The sequence below is a fragment of the Plutella xylostella genome, chromosome 14, assembly GCF_932276165.1.
Source record: "Plutella xylostella chromosome 14, ilPluXylo3.1, whole genome shotgun sequence".
In the NCBI taxonomy this organism is placed as follows: Eukaryota; Metazoa; Arthropoda; class Insecta; order Lepidoptera; family Plutellidae; genus Plutella; species Plutella xylostella.
The window spans coordinates 1680342-1696435 of record NC_063994.1 but is presented as its reverse complement, the minus strand read 5'-3'; the positions used below and the strand labels follow the sequence as shown (position 1 = coordinate 1696435).

General features: G+C 39.6%; 1 protein-coding gene across 3 annotated transcripts in view; it reads left to right on the top strand.

The window, feature by feature from the left end:
- The window catches only part of LOC105392983 (protein kinase C and casein kinase substrate in neurons protein 1), an 87335-nt gene that overhangs the window by 16799 nt on the left and 54442 nt on the right, over window positions 1-16094 (top strand). Inside the window, exons 1-2 of one of the 3 annotated variants that reach the window (XM_048625326.1) lie at window positions 9613-9635; window positions 10498-10739. In XM_048625326.1, the coding sequence (XP_048481283.1) occupies window positions 9619-9635; window positions 10498-10739 (259 nt within the window). In that variant the 5' untranslated portion in view covers window positions 9613-9618. Of the gene's footprint in view, window positions 1-9612; window positions 9636-10497; window positions 10740-16094 lie in introns of those variants that run through there. The other 2 variants (XM_048625324.1, XM_048625325.1) reach the window with 2 other exon arrangements.

Here is a 16094-nt window from a genome sequence, read left to right as displayed (position 1 = left end):
GCCTGCTTTTTTTACGAATAGATGTCGCCGTCTACAATCGTTGTCAGTTTTGATCTGTGTTCTTGTCATCCCAGAGGGGTCATTGAACCGTTAAATAAAGGAATTGTTAGGCCACTTAGGCATGCTAGTTTTAGTTTTGTTTGTATTCTCCGCTTAGTTGGCCGTCTATTACATAAATATTCCGCTTCTTTCAGTTTGTTTAGTTACAGAGTGATGTCGTTGAACCAACGATACTTAAAATTTTGGCTCAGCTAGAATTTTTTTCCTCCTATGATGATGTTTTTTTTTTGTATGTAGCTAGGTACTTAATGTATTATGATTTAGTCCAAGTCGTTGACATACAGTATCGATTATGTGCCTGCGTGCCACACGACGGTGGCGGCTGCACACTGAGCACTCTCGATTGCCCGCTTACACGCTCGGCCGACTAATGAACTCATTCAGATTCACTGCAAAAACACATCAGCCTGTATGCAATGAGCTTTGATCGCCGTTGCGCTGTTGTATGTAAATATAGTTTTTTAAACGAATGTGGCAAGTGCCTCCGGCGGTGATCGGAAATGTCAATTGTGATGAAATGGAGTAGAGTTGGTGGTGAAATATAAACATTGCGGGTGTTGATGATGCGGGCACGCGATGGCTTGTGTGTTTTTATTGGTCAGCTGTTTGTGCAAGCCTTGCTTGATGCTCTCGTTATGTGACATCGGGGACGTAGTTTAAAGAGTCCGCGGCACCATAGAAGTCTTACGGCAAAATCGGGAACTAACCTGCATATTATATGTACTATCTGACAATTAAATTATGCTGAGTCCAGTGCCGCGGCTACCGGACTTCAGTGGTGGCGCGGACTCTAGTTATAAGGTTGACCGTTCTGACGATTCACACCAACCAACGACGGTGCATGTCTAAATAGGCTCTAGATTGAGTCTGAATTTAAAATCTCTTATTTCTCTTCCCTTACATAATAAACGAAATCATTTCTACCATCATTTATTTGCGTTTGCCTGGTACAGAAAGAATGACGTATAAACCAGTTGCAGTACATATCAGTTCGTGGACAAGTTGTGTGGAAACATGCAAGTTACTGTATTAGACTCGGAGCAGATTCTCAAGATGTCGCGTTCGGAAACGAAGCGGACATGCGACCGTGGCCAGACCAGGTGACTTCTCAAATCAACACGTTTCTGAACTGTCAACATAAACTAGGTGTGCCTGATTTGGTGGCTCTGAAGTTTCTGAACTAAGAGAAGATGATTCATTAATATGTGTTTCAACTCCCGCACCCTTAGCTGATAGCTGGATCACTCCCTCAAAGTAACAAACTTACGTCTTATAAAATTACTAACGTTTTGCTCGTTTCGTTATTATTTCTTCAAGTAATTACCAACCTTCATAATTATAAATGCAAATTCGATGCACTGATATGCTCATTAAGTAAATCTGCATCCTGTTAAAGCTTAAGCAACTAATGATTTCCTCATTTGCAATCAAACCGATCCGATTTGTCGATAAATCCTAGATCCCCAAAGAGGATAACATGCCCTTTAGAGCTACATCATACAAACCAGTATGGTGTAGTGATAAGTGGCCCTGACTGCTATGCCGAAGATCCCGGGTTCGTTTCCCAGCCGGGGCAGATATTTGTTTAAAGACAGATATTTGTATTCGGGTCTTGGGGGTTAAAATAAAACATATATTAATATTATCTATCTATGTAGCTGTCCGATACTCATATTACAGGCTCGGATGTGTCAGATATCCCCACATATTATTTTAATTATAGTATTATGACAGGAATATGTCGAGTCTATCGGAACCTCGCCTCATCGACTGTGGATAGTTGCAGAGATGTGCCGGTCCCGTTACACAAACACCATATCGGGGGCTGGCCCCAGCCGCGGTCGCCGCACAGGAATTCGCACTATTTGGACGCCTCTGAGGCTTTACACTGCTTAGCTTCGTGTAGTATTGTAGATTATACGTTTGATAAAAATGCAGTATTTAAAGGCGGTATGGTATGAAATGCACTTGGGAAAATTTCTGAACTCTAGCTAACCAGCGTGCATCTTCCGACTTGCAGTCTATCAAACTTTATCCTGGTTAGGGTCCGGCGTACAATGCCCTTTAACTATGAATGTATACCTTAAAATACGTATCACCTCTTTCGCTATCATAAACTTACTGTAATCAAACAGAAGAGGTCTAGGGTAAAGCCAAGCTTTCCAAATAAGCAATCTTTTAATAAACGTTGCGATTGTTAGCTGATATCATCGGGTAATGGCCATCGTGACTGACCGACTGAACGTCTGTAATCTCACCCGGTGACTCGCACACGGAGGAATGCCAATCGGTTATTTAGCCAATCATTTTGATTCACTAAATAAAGACCTGATGATGAGAATTTATTTTATGTGTGTTTGTGTTACCTTTATTCCGGATCTCGTGATGTTTGTTATTGTAATCCAGTATTTTTCAACCTTTTTCATGATGCGACCCCCCTGGTATAAAAAAATATTTCACGACCCCCTTGACCCTTTCGGTTTTTTATCATGTATGTATGTGTATGTTACAGTATTTATTCCATGATTATGACTCGAAGTACATAGGTACTTATCGGATTTAAAAAACGTATTATTTTACAATTACATACGTCGGATACGTGTGGCCATACGGTACATACGTACGACGAATGCCATTGCGACCCGACATTTGTATTGAAATCAGCTTTTTCTTTCTGATTTTTATGAGCATTTAAATATCTTGAATATTTTTTTTAAGTGTGAAATTCAATTGAAAAAAACAAAATACCTGGCTTTACAAAAAAATAAACATTTGTAGTCGTCGTCTTTAAACCAGGCAGGAAGGCTTTCCAAGCTATGTTCGCCTATTCATGGTCTCTACTCGAGAACTCGTTTACCCCAACGGTTATCGGTTCTTCGGCAGATATGACAAGCACACTATATATATATATATATATATATATATATATATATATATATAAATATATATAAATTCTTTATTGCACATAAAAACATTGTACAAAGGCGAACTTAATGTAGCATTCTCTACCACACTACCACTTCAGCTTGCATATTTTGACAGCTGTGTGACGAATTTTCCCGAATGCAGCCCAACCCAGTTGGATGCGCCTTGCAGCCTCCTTGTCGAAGTTGCTTCTGCCTAGCCGAATAGTCTGCCCGAGGTAGACATATATTCTTGCACAACTTCGATTGTTCCCTCACCAACGATGACCGGCTCCAGTTTGATGTGAGCATTGTACATGACTTTCGTCTTGTCCAAGTTCATACCAAGGACTACACGTCAGGAATTTATCGCCATTTATACATATTATTATGCCATGTCATTTCCAGTCCCACGTCTTAAAGACATCTTCCAGTGCACATCCCCTTGTCGCACTCCTCTTTGCAGTTGGGTAGGTCTTGTCTTGTGGTCCTGTACTTGGACAGTCATAGTAGCGGCATCGTACAGACTCCTCAACACCTCGATATAGCGCCAGTCGATTTGAAATCTCTCGTTTATCTCGATGGAGTTGAAGGAGTATTCATAGTCCACAAAGGCTAGATACAGAGGCTGATTATAATCTTCGGTCTTCTGTATAATCTACCTTACTGTGTGGATGTGGTCTATTGTACTAAAAAAGATCCACAATGGGATAATTTAATGATTAAAAAAATAATTTAATTAGGAAAATTTTAAGTTATTTTTAAAGTAAGACTCTTACTTAATAAATATATACTAATTGTCTTTATTGTTTTTTTTACTAAAGTACCCACTTTTTTCACCTTTTGGCGACCCCCCTACAGAAGCTTCGCGACCCCCCAGGGGGTCGCGACCCACAGGTTGAAAAACACTGTTGTAATCAATAGCCTTATGTTTTAACTATTCTTATTTTCCTTCTTCAGCGTATAGCAGTCCACTGCTGGATGTAGGCCTCTCCCAAAGCACACCACTGCATGCGATCTAAAGCTTTCCGTATCTATCCCATAATTAACTATTCTAAATTACGAGTTATAATACCTTATGCATAGGCATAGGTTGAGTATGTTATTCCATAAATCACGGTGAAATTTTCCATAAATCGTTATCTAAAACGCCATCGATTGTATATTGATTGCCTACTTAACTTTACTAACGGCCTCAACTTTTATAATAATAGGGTAAAAGTTGGTGAAAGCCTCCCAGCCTCATCGGCTACGGTTAAAAAGGTTCCTATGTTTGCGAAGGTTTCCACGTACTGATCATAATTTATTACCTAGTCACACACCTGCCTTAATATCATCAGTTTTCTTTGGAGAAAATATTCAGTAAGAGTAAGGAAGCAGGTTTATGACGCCATCAAATTCACCATTTGCATTTAAGAACAATTTTATGAAACATAAAATTATGGGCACATTGCCTATTATCTAAAGAGCTTTTCTAATTTCGCTTATTAAGATTAAGCGGAATCAGCTTTTACACAGAAAACAATTATATTTAGAAAACCGTGGAATCGCTTAGTTCTTGTAATTTGGTTATTTAAAAATACACAATAAGGTAGCCCTTGACCAGGTAATGAGGCATATCCAGTGAACAATGGTATTTAGTTATTGTCATGCAGCCCGCGCACTGACAAACATCACTATTGTACACGGTCCATTGTGGCTTAATTTTCAGTAGTCAAAAACAATATAACGAAGGTTTCTCGCTCAATACTCTATGGATCTCTGAATTGATTTTCTTTACGCCGTCCTACTTCCTTCCGAATACTATAGATTTGGTTTACTGGTTTCCTACATTATATAGATGTTGTGTTTGTTTTATTATTGTAACATAAAACAAATCGTTTACCAAACAAAGTTGTCCACCAAAATGACCAAACGGCACCAGATATTCTACTACCTCTGTTTTACAATCCTTGAGTAACAATCTAACAGGTCCATTCAATAAAGCCTCCATAGCTCAAATATCAAGATTACAGTTAACCGAAAGGCATTAATCTTCCGGCCTGCGCCTGGGCTTGTTAAGCTAATGGTGTGCAAACAATGCCGCACGCGTCACAACAATGGGTTTCCGTGGCCCGCGTGTGTGCCGGGTAAAGCTGTGCAGCTCCACTTAGAGCCAGATAGGATTCCTAGAGGTCTATCTATGGGTTTAAATAACCCATTTCCGGTCTCCTAAGGTATTTAAATGGCAATAGTCCTGCATCATCAATTTATCAGCAAACAATCTTCAACTGCAGGCGCCTACATCGATCCATTCTCAAAGCTAGCAACAGCAGACGCCCTGTAGGGTTAGTCCATACATCACGACCTATCACGTCCCCACTTACTCCATACAGCTGACGTGCAATCAACGAGATAGAGTCGTAGCTTGCGCTCCGTATCATAGGTTTTCGTCACATAGAGCCCTGCTTCCGCCCGGCAAATTTAAAGGCTTCGGTAGACTCTAGAAGCTCAGACAGACTAAGAGTACCGAGTATGTTGGGCAAATATATGAATAGATGGGGCCAATCATTCAACAAGATGTCGTCGGCAACAATAACAGCCGCATGAATGGAAGGTGGGTCAGTGGGACGCGCCCCGTCGTCGTGCCATGCCGGCGGAGTTTCTGCGGTGACAATGATTTCTAGCTTCTAGCGCTTTTTCTATGCAATTTCTTCCTTTCCCACAGCTGTGTCTTTGATGTATGCTGTTGCGTATAGTAGGGATAGTTAAGTGTGAACAACAGGGTAGTATTGCAGTTAAATCATGTTAATTTATACACCGATCACTAGCTTGGTATCGAGCTTCACTTTGCCTTATGAGTTTTCCTGCGGAATTGATACCAGATAACCTAACGTTTCCCTGATATTCCATAATAATTCACTACAAACACTAAATAGTATAATTATTCAATTATTGTAGGCCTCAAGATAACCTATTTACAAATAGTTTTCACATGAGGTGACTGTATGTGTGTGATTCGATTATTTGATGGAAGTTCCCGACGCGTTGCTGTTTGCACTGGGCGCTGTGTTAATAAATATAAGATTCAATAAATACTATAAGAATGTGTGTGTTCGTTTATAGAGTCGTGACGTGGTGATAGCATCTCACACTCAAACTATTGTATAACTTTTATTTGACGTGTTATTAGGTTATTACATAGAATAACACGGACTCGGGTGGGTTATTGCGGTCATTTATATATTTTCCTTATATTAGAGCCCCCAAAAAATATGTAATTTTTGATTTTGGTATATTTAAAACATAAAGATATATTTATATTTGTCACACTGAAATATCAATGGGGTCAAACTGAGAATCTGTATTACATTCACGAAAGACCACAGTCAGTCACTCTCCTATTTGACTTTTAAAATCATCGCCAACCCAACTCTCTCACAGCGCAAGGTATATATAACTCCGTAGACAGGTCACACTGCATAACATTCGCCTTGGGGCAGGTCTGCGCATTCCGAGGGCTGCGCCGGCGCAGATCTCGTTACATAACTGTGCTCGTTCACAGGCACAGTGGAATAGCTTACAGTGGCGGTGATTTAGAATAGAATAGAATAGACATAGACATAGACACATCGTTTATTTACTAAAAGTACTTTATTTCTAAATACTACTTTATTGATTTAACAGAACACAAATAACAATTTATACAGTGGATATTACTCAACAGGCGGCCTCATCGCTAAAAGCTTACTTTGATAATAAATGAATAATTAGTATCAGGTGTGACAAGAAAAAAAAGGGGTGTAGGACTTTTGTAGTGGTACTCGTATGATTGCGTCTTTTGTTTATAAGGAAATTGGCATATTTAAAATCGATTCAGCCGTTCCAATGTTATTGTGGTAATTGTGTTATCAATGATTGTCTTATCAATAACACGCAATGATGATGATGCTGTGCAATCTATTAAAGCGATTAGGGCGAGTTATGTACTAAATGGCTGTTTACAGCCCTCGATACTGGTAGTTTTCCGTGATTATTATCATCATCAGCTCATAATCGACCACTGCAGGGCCACCCCTGTCCTCGGCATTTCCCATCCATCCACTATCGGCTAAGGTCGTCGGTTCAGCTGGCCAGGCATCGCACGCTACACGCTTGCTTGTTAGTGGTCCCCACTCGAGAACTCGTTTATCTTACTGCTTATAGGTTCTTCGTCATAAATGACCTTCGCCAACAGATATTAAGAGCTAGAGGGTGATATAGGTTATTTTCTTCTTCTTCAGCCTATAGTAGTCCACTGCCTCTCCCAAATTATGTTATATGAAACGTCATTTCTGTACTTGCCTGCACTGTGGGCAGCTGTCTATTCGTTCAGAGTTACGGAGCAATCAATGTACAGAAATTAGCTCTGCAGAAGGAAATTAATTTGAAACTAATGGTGATTTGATATTGCTAATATTTCGTAATGGAGTCTTTATTAACGTCGTAGCATACTTGGCCCGGTTTTCCGAAATTGTGATTCTAATTTAAGCTAATTAATTAATTATAATCAATTAAGCTGCTAAGGGATATTTCTAAGGTCTAGTGATATTTTTTATTCTAATCTTTACTATAGCAACGCTTTACATCTCTAGCATTTAATCTTTAGTTGCAGTTCAACTTTTAACACGCGCGAATTAAGAACTACACCTGGTGCAAATGTTACGTGTACGACACTGTACAGTTGAATTAGACAAGTTCCGGTGCAAATAAATAATTTTCCTCAGGGAAATCGCATTATCGAGCCCACCGCCGTGACGGTTCCGATCTCTAGCGCGGCTGGTGAACCTCAGCCTTTTTAGTGCGATTTGTTAACGACGAGTGTATTCGAGCCTGGTTTAAGAAATCCGATATTCAGCCTGGACCCCAATTCTAGACCACTAGTCTTTAATGTCTGGTGTTAGAATTCATTGCAAAATGGTTACTATTTACAAGGTGTTACGTCGCGCCACTGACAGTAGACATTAAAGACTAGTGGTCGAGAATTGGGGTCCTGGTTATCTTCAGCAGATAACATTAATGTCATAGTAGCCAAAATTCGACCACGGTTAATCTCAATGAGACCAGACATCAGCACTGGAGTAGATTATGGTGTACACTCCCTGTTCCATTACTTACATTGGGACGGATGACCTACACAACTGGGGAGAGCTAGGCGCAGGATCGACTGCTTTACGTGGCTATCCGATAGCATGGAAAATTTTACTCTTCGGACAACAGGTGACCATCAAACCGAAGTTGTATTCGTACTTATAAGCCGCTAGTAAAACTATGGCTATATATATGGCTATTGTGCAATAAAGTATAAATAAATAAATGGCTCCTTAATTAAAGCCGTTGCATTTTCTCCCATAAGACAATATTAAAATGGTATCCGACAATAAAACGGCCTACTGTGTGTTTAGCTCACTATCTCAGCATCTGACAACAAGATCATGTCTGTATAATAGCATAGTTAACCGACTGCGGCGGCCGTGAGAACTAGTTATGTTCACCACGTGCTCCGCCCGTATGTTGTATGTTCGTTACGTCATGAGCGCCCTATGTACGCGCGGCTGAGTAAATACCGATAATTTATTTACTGCCGTAGATAGATGTGCAGATATAAAGATCCTTGCCGGTACAGGAAGGTCATAATTGTGATATTGGTTTTGTTGTAGCTGTCGTGTTTTTGACTTGACGGCTGTATAGGTCCTTTGGTCTGCGGAATTTTCCCAGTTTTTGATGGACAGCATGATTAATGTATGCTTTTTAGGATATTCGAGAGGAATTCAAGGAAACGATACTTTGTGGCGAATCCAAACAACTACAGGTCGAAGCTTCCATTAAAAAATAGGAAATAAATGGGTAACGTCGGATAGGAGCTTAAAAAAATAATGCTTCCAAAAACATTGAAATTTTAAGGCTTGTATTTCAAATCTCATTTACCTATTTATAACTCCACCTACACGTCATGGATGAACCAAAGCCCAAACCAAACAGTTACACCTTATAAGAGGAGACCACAATTTAATAAGATACCAACCATTAATGAGGCACCGGCAACCAGCTCGCAGCGTCAAGGCATTGTCTGAACCGCGCGTGGCCGCCGCTAACTCGCAATTAAGCAAACAATAGTGTTTGTGTGAAATGCCTAATTTATTGCCGAGTCTGTCTATGAATCAGGTTCCCCAAGGCCGTACCCGGTAGTTAGTAACACATCACTGAAGATAGAAAACGTCCGTTGGTTTAAACTTTAAAGTCATAGTAAAAATTGTGTGCGCGCAAAGTTATTTATCACAGATACTAAATGCGATGTTAATTCAGTGACGAATCTGCTCAATACATAACCTTAATTATATTCTATGATGTAAATTGCCGTTTTTGCGAATCTTCTTTCGATGTTATAAATTGCATTGTGCTCAAGAAGGATATTTTCGCCCACAGTAACTTACGGTAGCGCGCATAGATAAGCGTCTGTTTGTTTGTCAGATGCTGTCATAGGCTACAGCAGTATAGCGTGGGACTCTGACGAGTGTGGGAGAATAGAAGCTACTCTAGACTGTTACAACCGCGGCTTTTGTGCTAAACTCTAGCTGATGCGATGGCACGAAAAATTAAGCTAGGCAGACGCGCCAAGTGTGGAAAACTCGATCATATGCTCAAGTACTTTAGGTAAGGTTTGACTTTTAACTTGACCTTGTATCTGTGTATAATGTGCGTCGCTTACGATGTTATTAAGTCATCCGTCGAAGCCCGCCGGACCGGACTCAGTTATTCCAAGTATCTCACTTAGCTTAATTGCTGAGTGATGCGAGTCTTCAGTATGCGAATGGAGCTTAGAAAATAGTTATTATGGACTATACGCAGTCATGTGGTTTTTTAATTAACTCTCCTATACATGGTTATATCCGTGCTGGTTAATATTCTTGTGAGAAAATATTTCTTGAGGTGTACCTACTGCGTCGCTTTTCTCTAACGGGTAGAGTGACCCCCCCAGTTCTTCTCCAAACTCGTCTAGGACGGTGAAGTGAGAGGATCGCAAAGCTTTAAAGGTTTTGTTGAAGTGTATTTTGTTGGAGAACGGCGCGTTTCACAAAAAGCCCCATTTCCAATGACAAAGGCTCGCCTCTGCCTTTGTAGCCAGTCACGTCCGTCACCCCGACGACGTCTCCTCGCGATTTCTTGCCTCCTGGTTGTTTTTTTTTTTACCGGACTGGCTTGTAGTTAAAGTAGCCGGTCTCTAGTGTTTTGTTGGTATATTTCAGGGGTGGCCAAGCGGACCGGATTCGACAAGTCGATCGCGGCTTATTAGACGAGTAGATATTAGCAACCAAATATATTATGTTGGTAGATCGCTCATAGTTTCTTCACCAAAAACTCGATCTTGGGTCCAGCCGAGTTGGCCACTGATATATTTTAACTGCGTTATTCCGTGAAAAATTAACAACTTCACAAAACGAAACTATTCAAACTGCATTCTGCACGTCTGCACTGCATAGCAAAAACATTCAACAGCATTCTCTATTTGTTTCAGAGGGGCGGTCTGCGAGTGCCGCTCCGCCATGTCGCACCACAGCGACGACCAGGCCATCCTCTCAGCCTCCGACTCGTTCTGGGAGCCTGGTAACTACAAGCGCACGACCAGGCGCATCGACGACGGCCACCGCCTTTGCAGCGAGCTGCAGGCACTGGTACAAGAGCGGGCGGATATTGAGAAGACATACGCGAAGAGCCTGAAGGGATGGGCGAAGAAGTGGAACGATTTGATTGAGAAAGGTGAGCGTCTTGGTCGGTTATGTTGTCCTGGTAGGTTTTAGGATTGAGAATAGAAAAACAGAACGAGCTATTTTGTTTAAATTATTTGTCTCTGGTGCCTCTACTACCATCATCACTATTTTCAGTCTGAGCAGTCTGTCTGCATTTCATTTCATTTCGTTTATTTGGGAAATCAACAGCTATTTACAAAAAGTACTTAATATTAACAGAGAGAAACTAAAAAGTATGGCCAATTACAGATTTCCTCTAAATTTTACAATGAGCAAGGCGCAATGAGCTAAAACTAATTAACAAATAAATATATTAATATTAAATGTAACTAGTAGTTAGTTTAAAGTTCGAAATAAAATCAAAGTTAAGAAAAGGATAAAAGTACCTTAAAAATATAAAATTAAATTTAAATAAGCTATGCATTCCAAGTAAAGATGACACATGTTACTACTCACATACCAACGAATTAAAAAGGGGGGAGTGGGGAGGGGGGGGGGGTCGTCAGCAATGGGCTAAAGGCCCTTTTTAACTGTATCTAAGGCTGATATAAAGATTAATTATTCAGTAATTCAATAATTATTCAATAATTAATCCTCACCCGCCCTCAATGCTGCTAGGACAGATCTTCTAAAAGATATCTTGGTGGTGCAATAAGGATCAATCGCTGAAAACCGTTTATTATAATTGCTCGCCAGGCGTGTTAGAATTGAATTCTTGGTATAATTTGAACCATGCAGAGGAACATGGAACAATTTCGTATGACGGGTGCGTTTTCTTGGTACACAATAACCAATATCCGACAAAAGTGTAGGACAATCGAGCCGGCTGTCAAGGATATCAAAAAGAAGCACCATGTCAATCATACATCGCCGCTGACTCAATGTCAACAAGTTGTGATGATTACAGCTTTCTTCATATGATTTAAAGCAGGATTTCGTTTTATAATTTAAGAAATTTATGAACTTCTTCTGTATTCGCTCGACTTGATGAATGTAAGTCACGTATTGTGGATACCAGATGGGACTGGCATATTCAAGGGTACTTCGGACATAAGCGCTATAAATAACTTTGATGGAGTTAGGGTCTTTAAATGGTTTACAGGTTCGCATAACAAATCCCAGACTCTGGAGAGCTCTGGTTGTGATGATATCTATGTGGTGGCTCATAGTGAGTTTACTATCAAAATACACGCCTAGATCACGGACCAGGTTAGTTCGGTCGATAGGGGTTCCCTGAATTACATAATCAAACGGGACAGGGTTTCTTTTCCGGGTGAAGGTGATGATTTGACATTTTTTTATGTTTACTTTAATCCTATTATTTAAATAGTAGTTAGATAAATTATTGAGGTCTGCTTGTAGTCTATTACAATCATTGGCGGAGCCGACATCCAAATAAATTTTTGTGTCATCTGCATACATTAAAAAATTGGAGTACGCAAAGCAAGTGTATATATCATATAAATACGCGTTGTAGAGAAGTGGTCCTAGATGTGATCCTTGAGGTACGCCTGAAGAAATCTTAACAAAGTCGGACTTAAAACCCCCCAATGCTGTTGCCTGAGATCGGTTTGATAGGTACGACTCGACCCACCGCAACAAATCGCCATGTACACCTAAATGTTGAAGTTTTCGGAGCAGAATGATGTGATCCACACGATCGAAGGCCTTTTCAAAATCTGTGTAGATCACATCAATCTGCTTGTGATTATCTATAGATTTGTACAAAAAATTTGTGAAGGTAGTTAAATTACTCACTGTTGATCGCCCACGTAGGAAACCATGCTGTTCAACGGGTAGGGATGGTGATATTATAAAATAAATTGAATCTATTACCAGCTTTTCAAAAACCTTAGCGAATATATTTAGTTTTGAGATTGGCCTGTAGTCTTCGACTTTGAGTTTAGATTTTTTTTTAGGAATTGGAGTTATAAAGGCTTTCTTCCACATGGTTGGGAATATACCTTCACACAAAGAACGGTTAAATATGATTGTTAGTGGTTTTACAAGAGATGGCATGCAATGGGAGATAAAAATAGGCGGGATACCATCACAACCTGCACCTTTATTAATATTAATATTTTTTAATTGTTTTAAAACATCATGATGAGTCACTTGAAATGAATTAATGCAAGATGTTGGACCAGATTGAGGTGGAGGGAGGGATTTATATCTGGATATTCATTAGCCGGAGGCAGGAAAACGCTCTGAAAGAAATCATTGAAAGCCTGGCATATATCATTACCATCTATGAATTTATTTCCATTGTACGTCACATAAGAGGGAAAACTAGATGTGTTACGTCTGCTTTTTACAAAAGACCAAAATTGCTTTGGATTCTTTTTGATACTGACCTCAACATTAAGCACGTACCTGTCAAAGCATTCACGTTCAATCTTACGTTGCCTAGACCTTAGCAAAGAGAACTCTGAATAATCTACCAAATTCTTAAATCTTTTCCAACGACGATGTGCTTTAGATTTTTCCCTTATTATTTTTATCAGGGCTCTCGAATACCAGACTGGATATAAGCCACAATTGTTGGTATTTGATTTTGGGACGTATTTATCACGATATTCGTATAAATGATCGTAAAAAAATTGTACAGCATTATCCACACTACAATCATTCAACAGCTCTTCCCAGGGTATTTCATTTAGGTGGTGCACTATACTTTTATAATCACCCTTGCCATATTTATACTTTGTGACTGGATTAATTTTTAAAGGTTCCACAGTTATATATGTAATGTCCATAAGAGGAGTGGGTCACTACATCTGGCCAGGGCGAGGGGGAAGTTACCGAAAACAAGGTCCAGCGTGTTGTTGCAAGAGTTTTTTACTCGGCTATGCTGAGAATAACCTAAAGCACTGAGCTCAGTAATCAGGTTAAAACCAGCTTGCTGTATTTCAATCGAACCTTGCTTCAGGAAGACTGGCCCGTCCCTTTCCCAACGTATAAAAGGGAGATTAAAGTCACCGAGCAACATAAAGGAGTTGTTACATATACCTAAAGAAGAATTTATGACAGAATTAATTATATTTTTAAGATCCCGAGCCTGCGTGGAGGATTCACCGGGAATATAAGTACATAAAATATGAAGTTCAGTACTAGAACTAATGTTATGCGAAGGTATCGTTACCCATAGAGCTTCAGTTGGCGAGCATGACCACTCGCTCCGTGAGTAGGCACCTAGACTTCGCTTTACGCATATCATTACGCCGCCACCGGTAGTCTTTTTTGTTTCGGAGAGATTTCTATCAAGGCGAAACACGTCGTAACGTGGATCACACAACTCAGAGCTGTAGATACTATCCAGTAGCCAGGTTTCTGTTGTTAAATTAGAGGTTTGGGATCACTTTAAAAAATGTGTAGATATCAGAATTGGCTAAAGCGCGACGGTAACACGTATTTAATCTTAATGTATGTAAACGCAAGCTGCGGATTTGCAATAACAGATAGGGATCACTGAACGGAAACTTTAATCTGATTTGACGGTGGCAAACCTAAGGTTTCCCTGATGCACTGGAATAAGGTCTGTTTTAGCTACGCTTTACGTGAAATCTCGTTTAACACAATCCCAGCTAGTAGGTGAGAATTAGGTTCGCCAAAGCGTTTGATTAGCTTTGCGTGAAATGCATTCAACGCTTTTGCGGATTGCTCTGCCGGAATACCCTTCTGGAATTCACAGTTTCGAACCGAGAGATTGGTATTTGGATTCATAGCTCGTGACGTGAATAGTATACCTACCTACCGAACCATTATTTTTGTACTCATCGTCAATCATTCGAGTACACTGTTCCAAACGCAAGATGAAGGCAAGAATTTGTGTCTTTTGATTGGTAAATCGAATTTCATAAATCACAGCAAGAATTACTCTCAGAGCCGGTCAGGTCAGCTTTCGAACTACAAAATACATCTCGGGTAAATTGTGAAAACACTACAAAATTTCAGTTTCTTTGATGTTGGTTAAAACCAGATTTTTTTAAATAAACCTGTTGCCGGTAATCTCATGTCTTGCGCTAGTAGCGCATAGATTGTGGAGTCGCCATTGCCCGCATCGTAATCATCGCAGTATATTATGCAAGCATTTTCTACACGAATGCACCTCACTATACAATACTTTACAACCTGTCGCTGCAGCGCGTACTCACCTACAAATAAATCGTGACTACCATAGAAATTCATAGTCCTAGGAAAGTATTATGTAGGAAAATGTATACGTTTTATGTAGTATTGTATGTAGCTGTCACTGAGCTACTATAGCTCGCTAGTATATAACGTATACATTTTTGGGTAGCTATAGTCAGTGAAACTGTCTATTTGTAGTCATATTAGTGTAACTCCTGATTATCGGAAACAAACACATTATTGACCATCACTATGGTCAGTTCATAATTATTAAGCATACTTTCGTCATCGAAAGCCCCACTTGCACAAACATTTAAATTTAGATTTAGTGTCAAATCTCGATTTAAGAAACGTCAATCCATATAAAATTTGACACTAAATCCAGATTTAATATGTTTCTGCAAGTGGCCCTAAATGTAAATAAGTAAAATAACGATGTGTATACCTTTGGTTGATGCGATGCCAGAGTTTTTTATTTTTTTTACATTAAAAACTTACTTACATGCGTAATGCGGATTCTCAAATGAGTAAAAATATTGTGTTCAGTCGGTAATTGTAGCGCTTCTAGGTTAATAAAAATAATAGCAGCCATATCAGATGTGATGATAGATAAGTTGATCAACACTTGTCATGGACTTTAATTAGCTCGCGCAACGTTTAAAGTATTATGCGCTTGTGAATATAATACATATTTAGTTACGCTTCATTGTGTGAAAATTGTAGTTTGTACTATTTATTTACAAAATAATTTGCGATAAGCTACAAGTGTTGATAGTAAACTGCGATTGTAAATCAACAATGAGTCATCGTCCGTAGCATAATATCGTATGAAATGGTAATTAGGTACAGTTATACAGTCTGTTTGAGCTCTATCGACCACTTCACTTTCTTCTGATTGTACATTAGGAGTGTCAGACACGTTTTCAGGGATTACCTAACATGACACATTAAATTGCTTATTCTACATTGAGTTGCATCCATTATCTGAATTTTCTAGAACTCTTCCGTGGCCGAGCCAAGAATAAACTGAAAATGAAAGTAAATATCCCGATTGAATTTAAAATATTTTCCTCTTATTCTATTCTGAACAAGTGGCCAGTTCATCCAGATGAGACGCACGTACTGGCCATGTCTTATTGGCAGATTCGAAAATCGAAAGTGTCGTTCGAATTCCGAATGGAATGCGCGTGCGGTCGTCGCTGCACCTCTTACGTCAACTGCAAGTGTATAATCG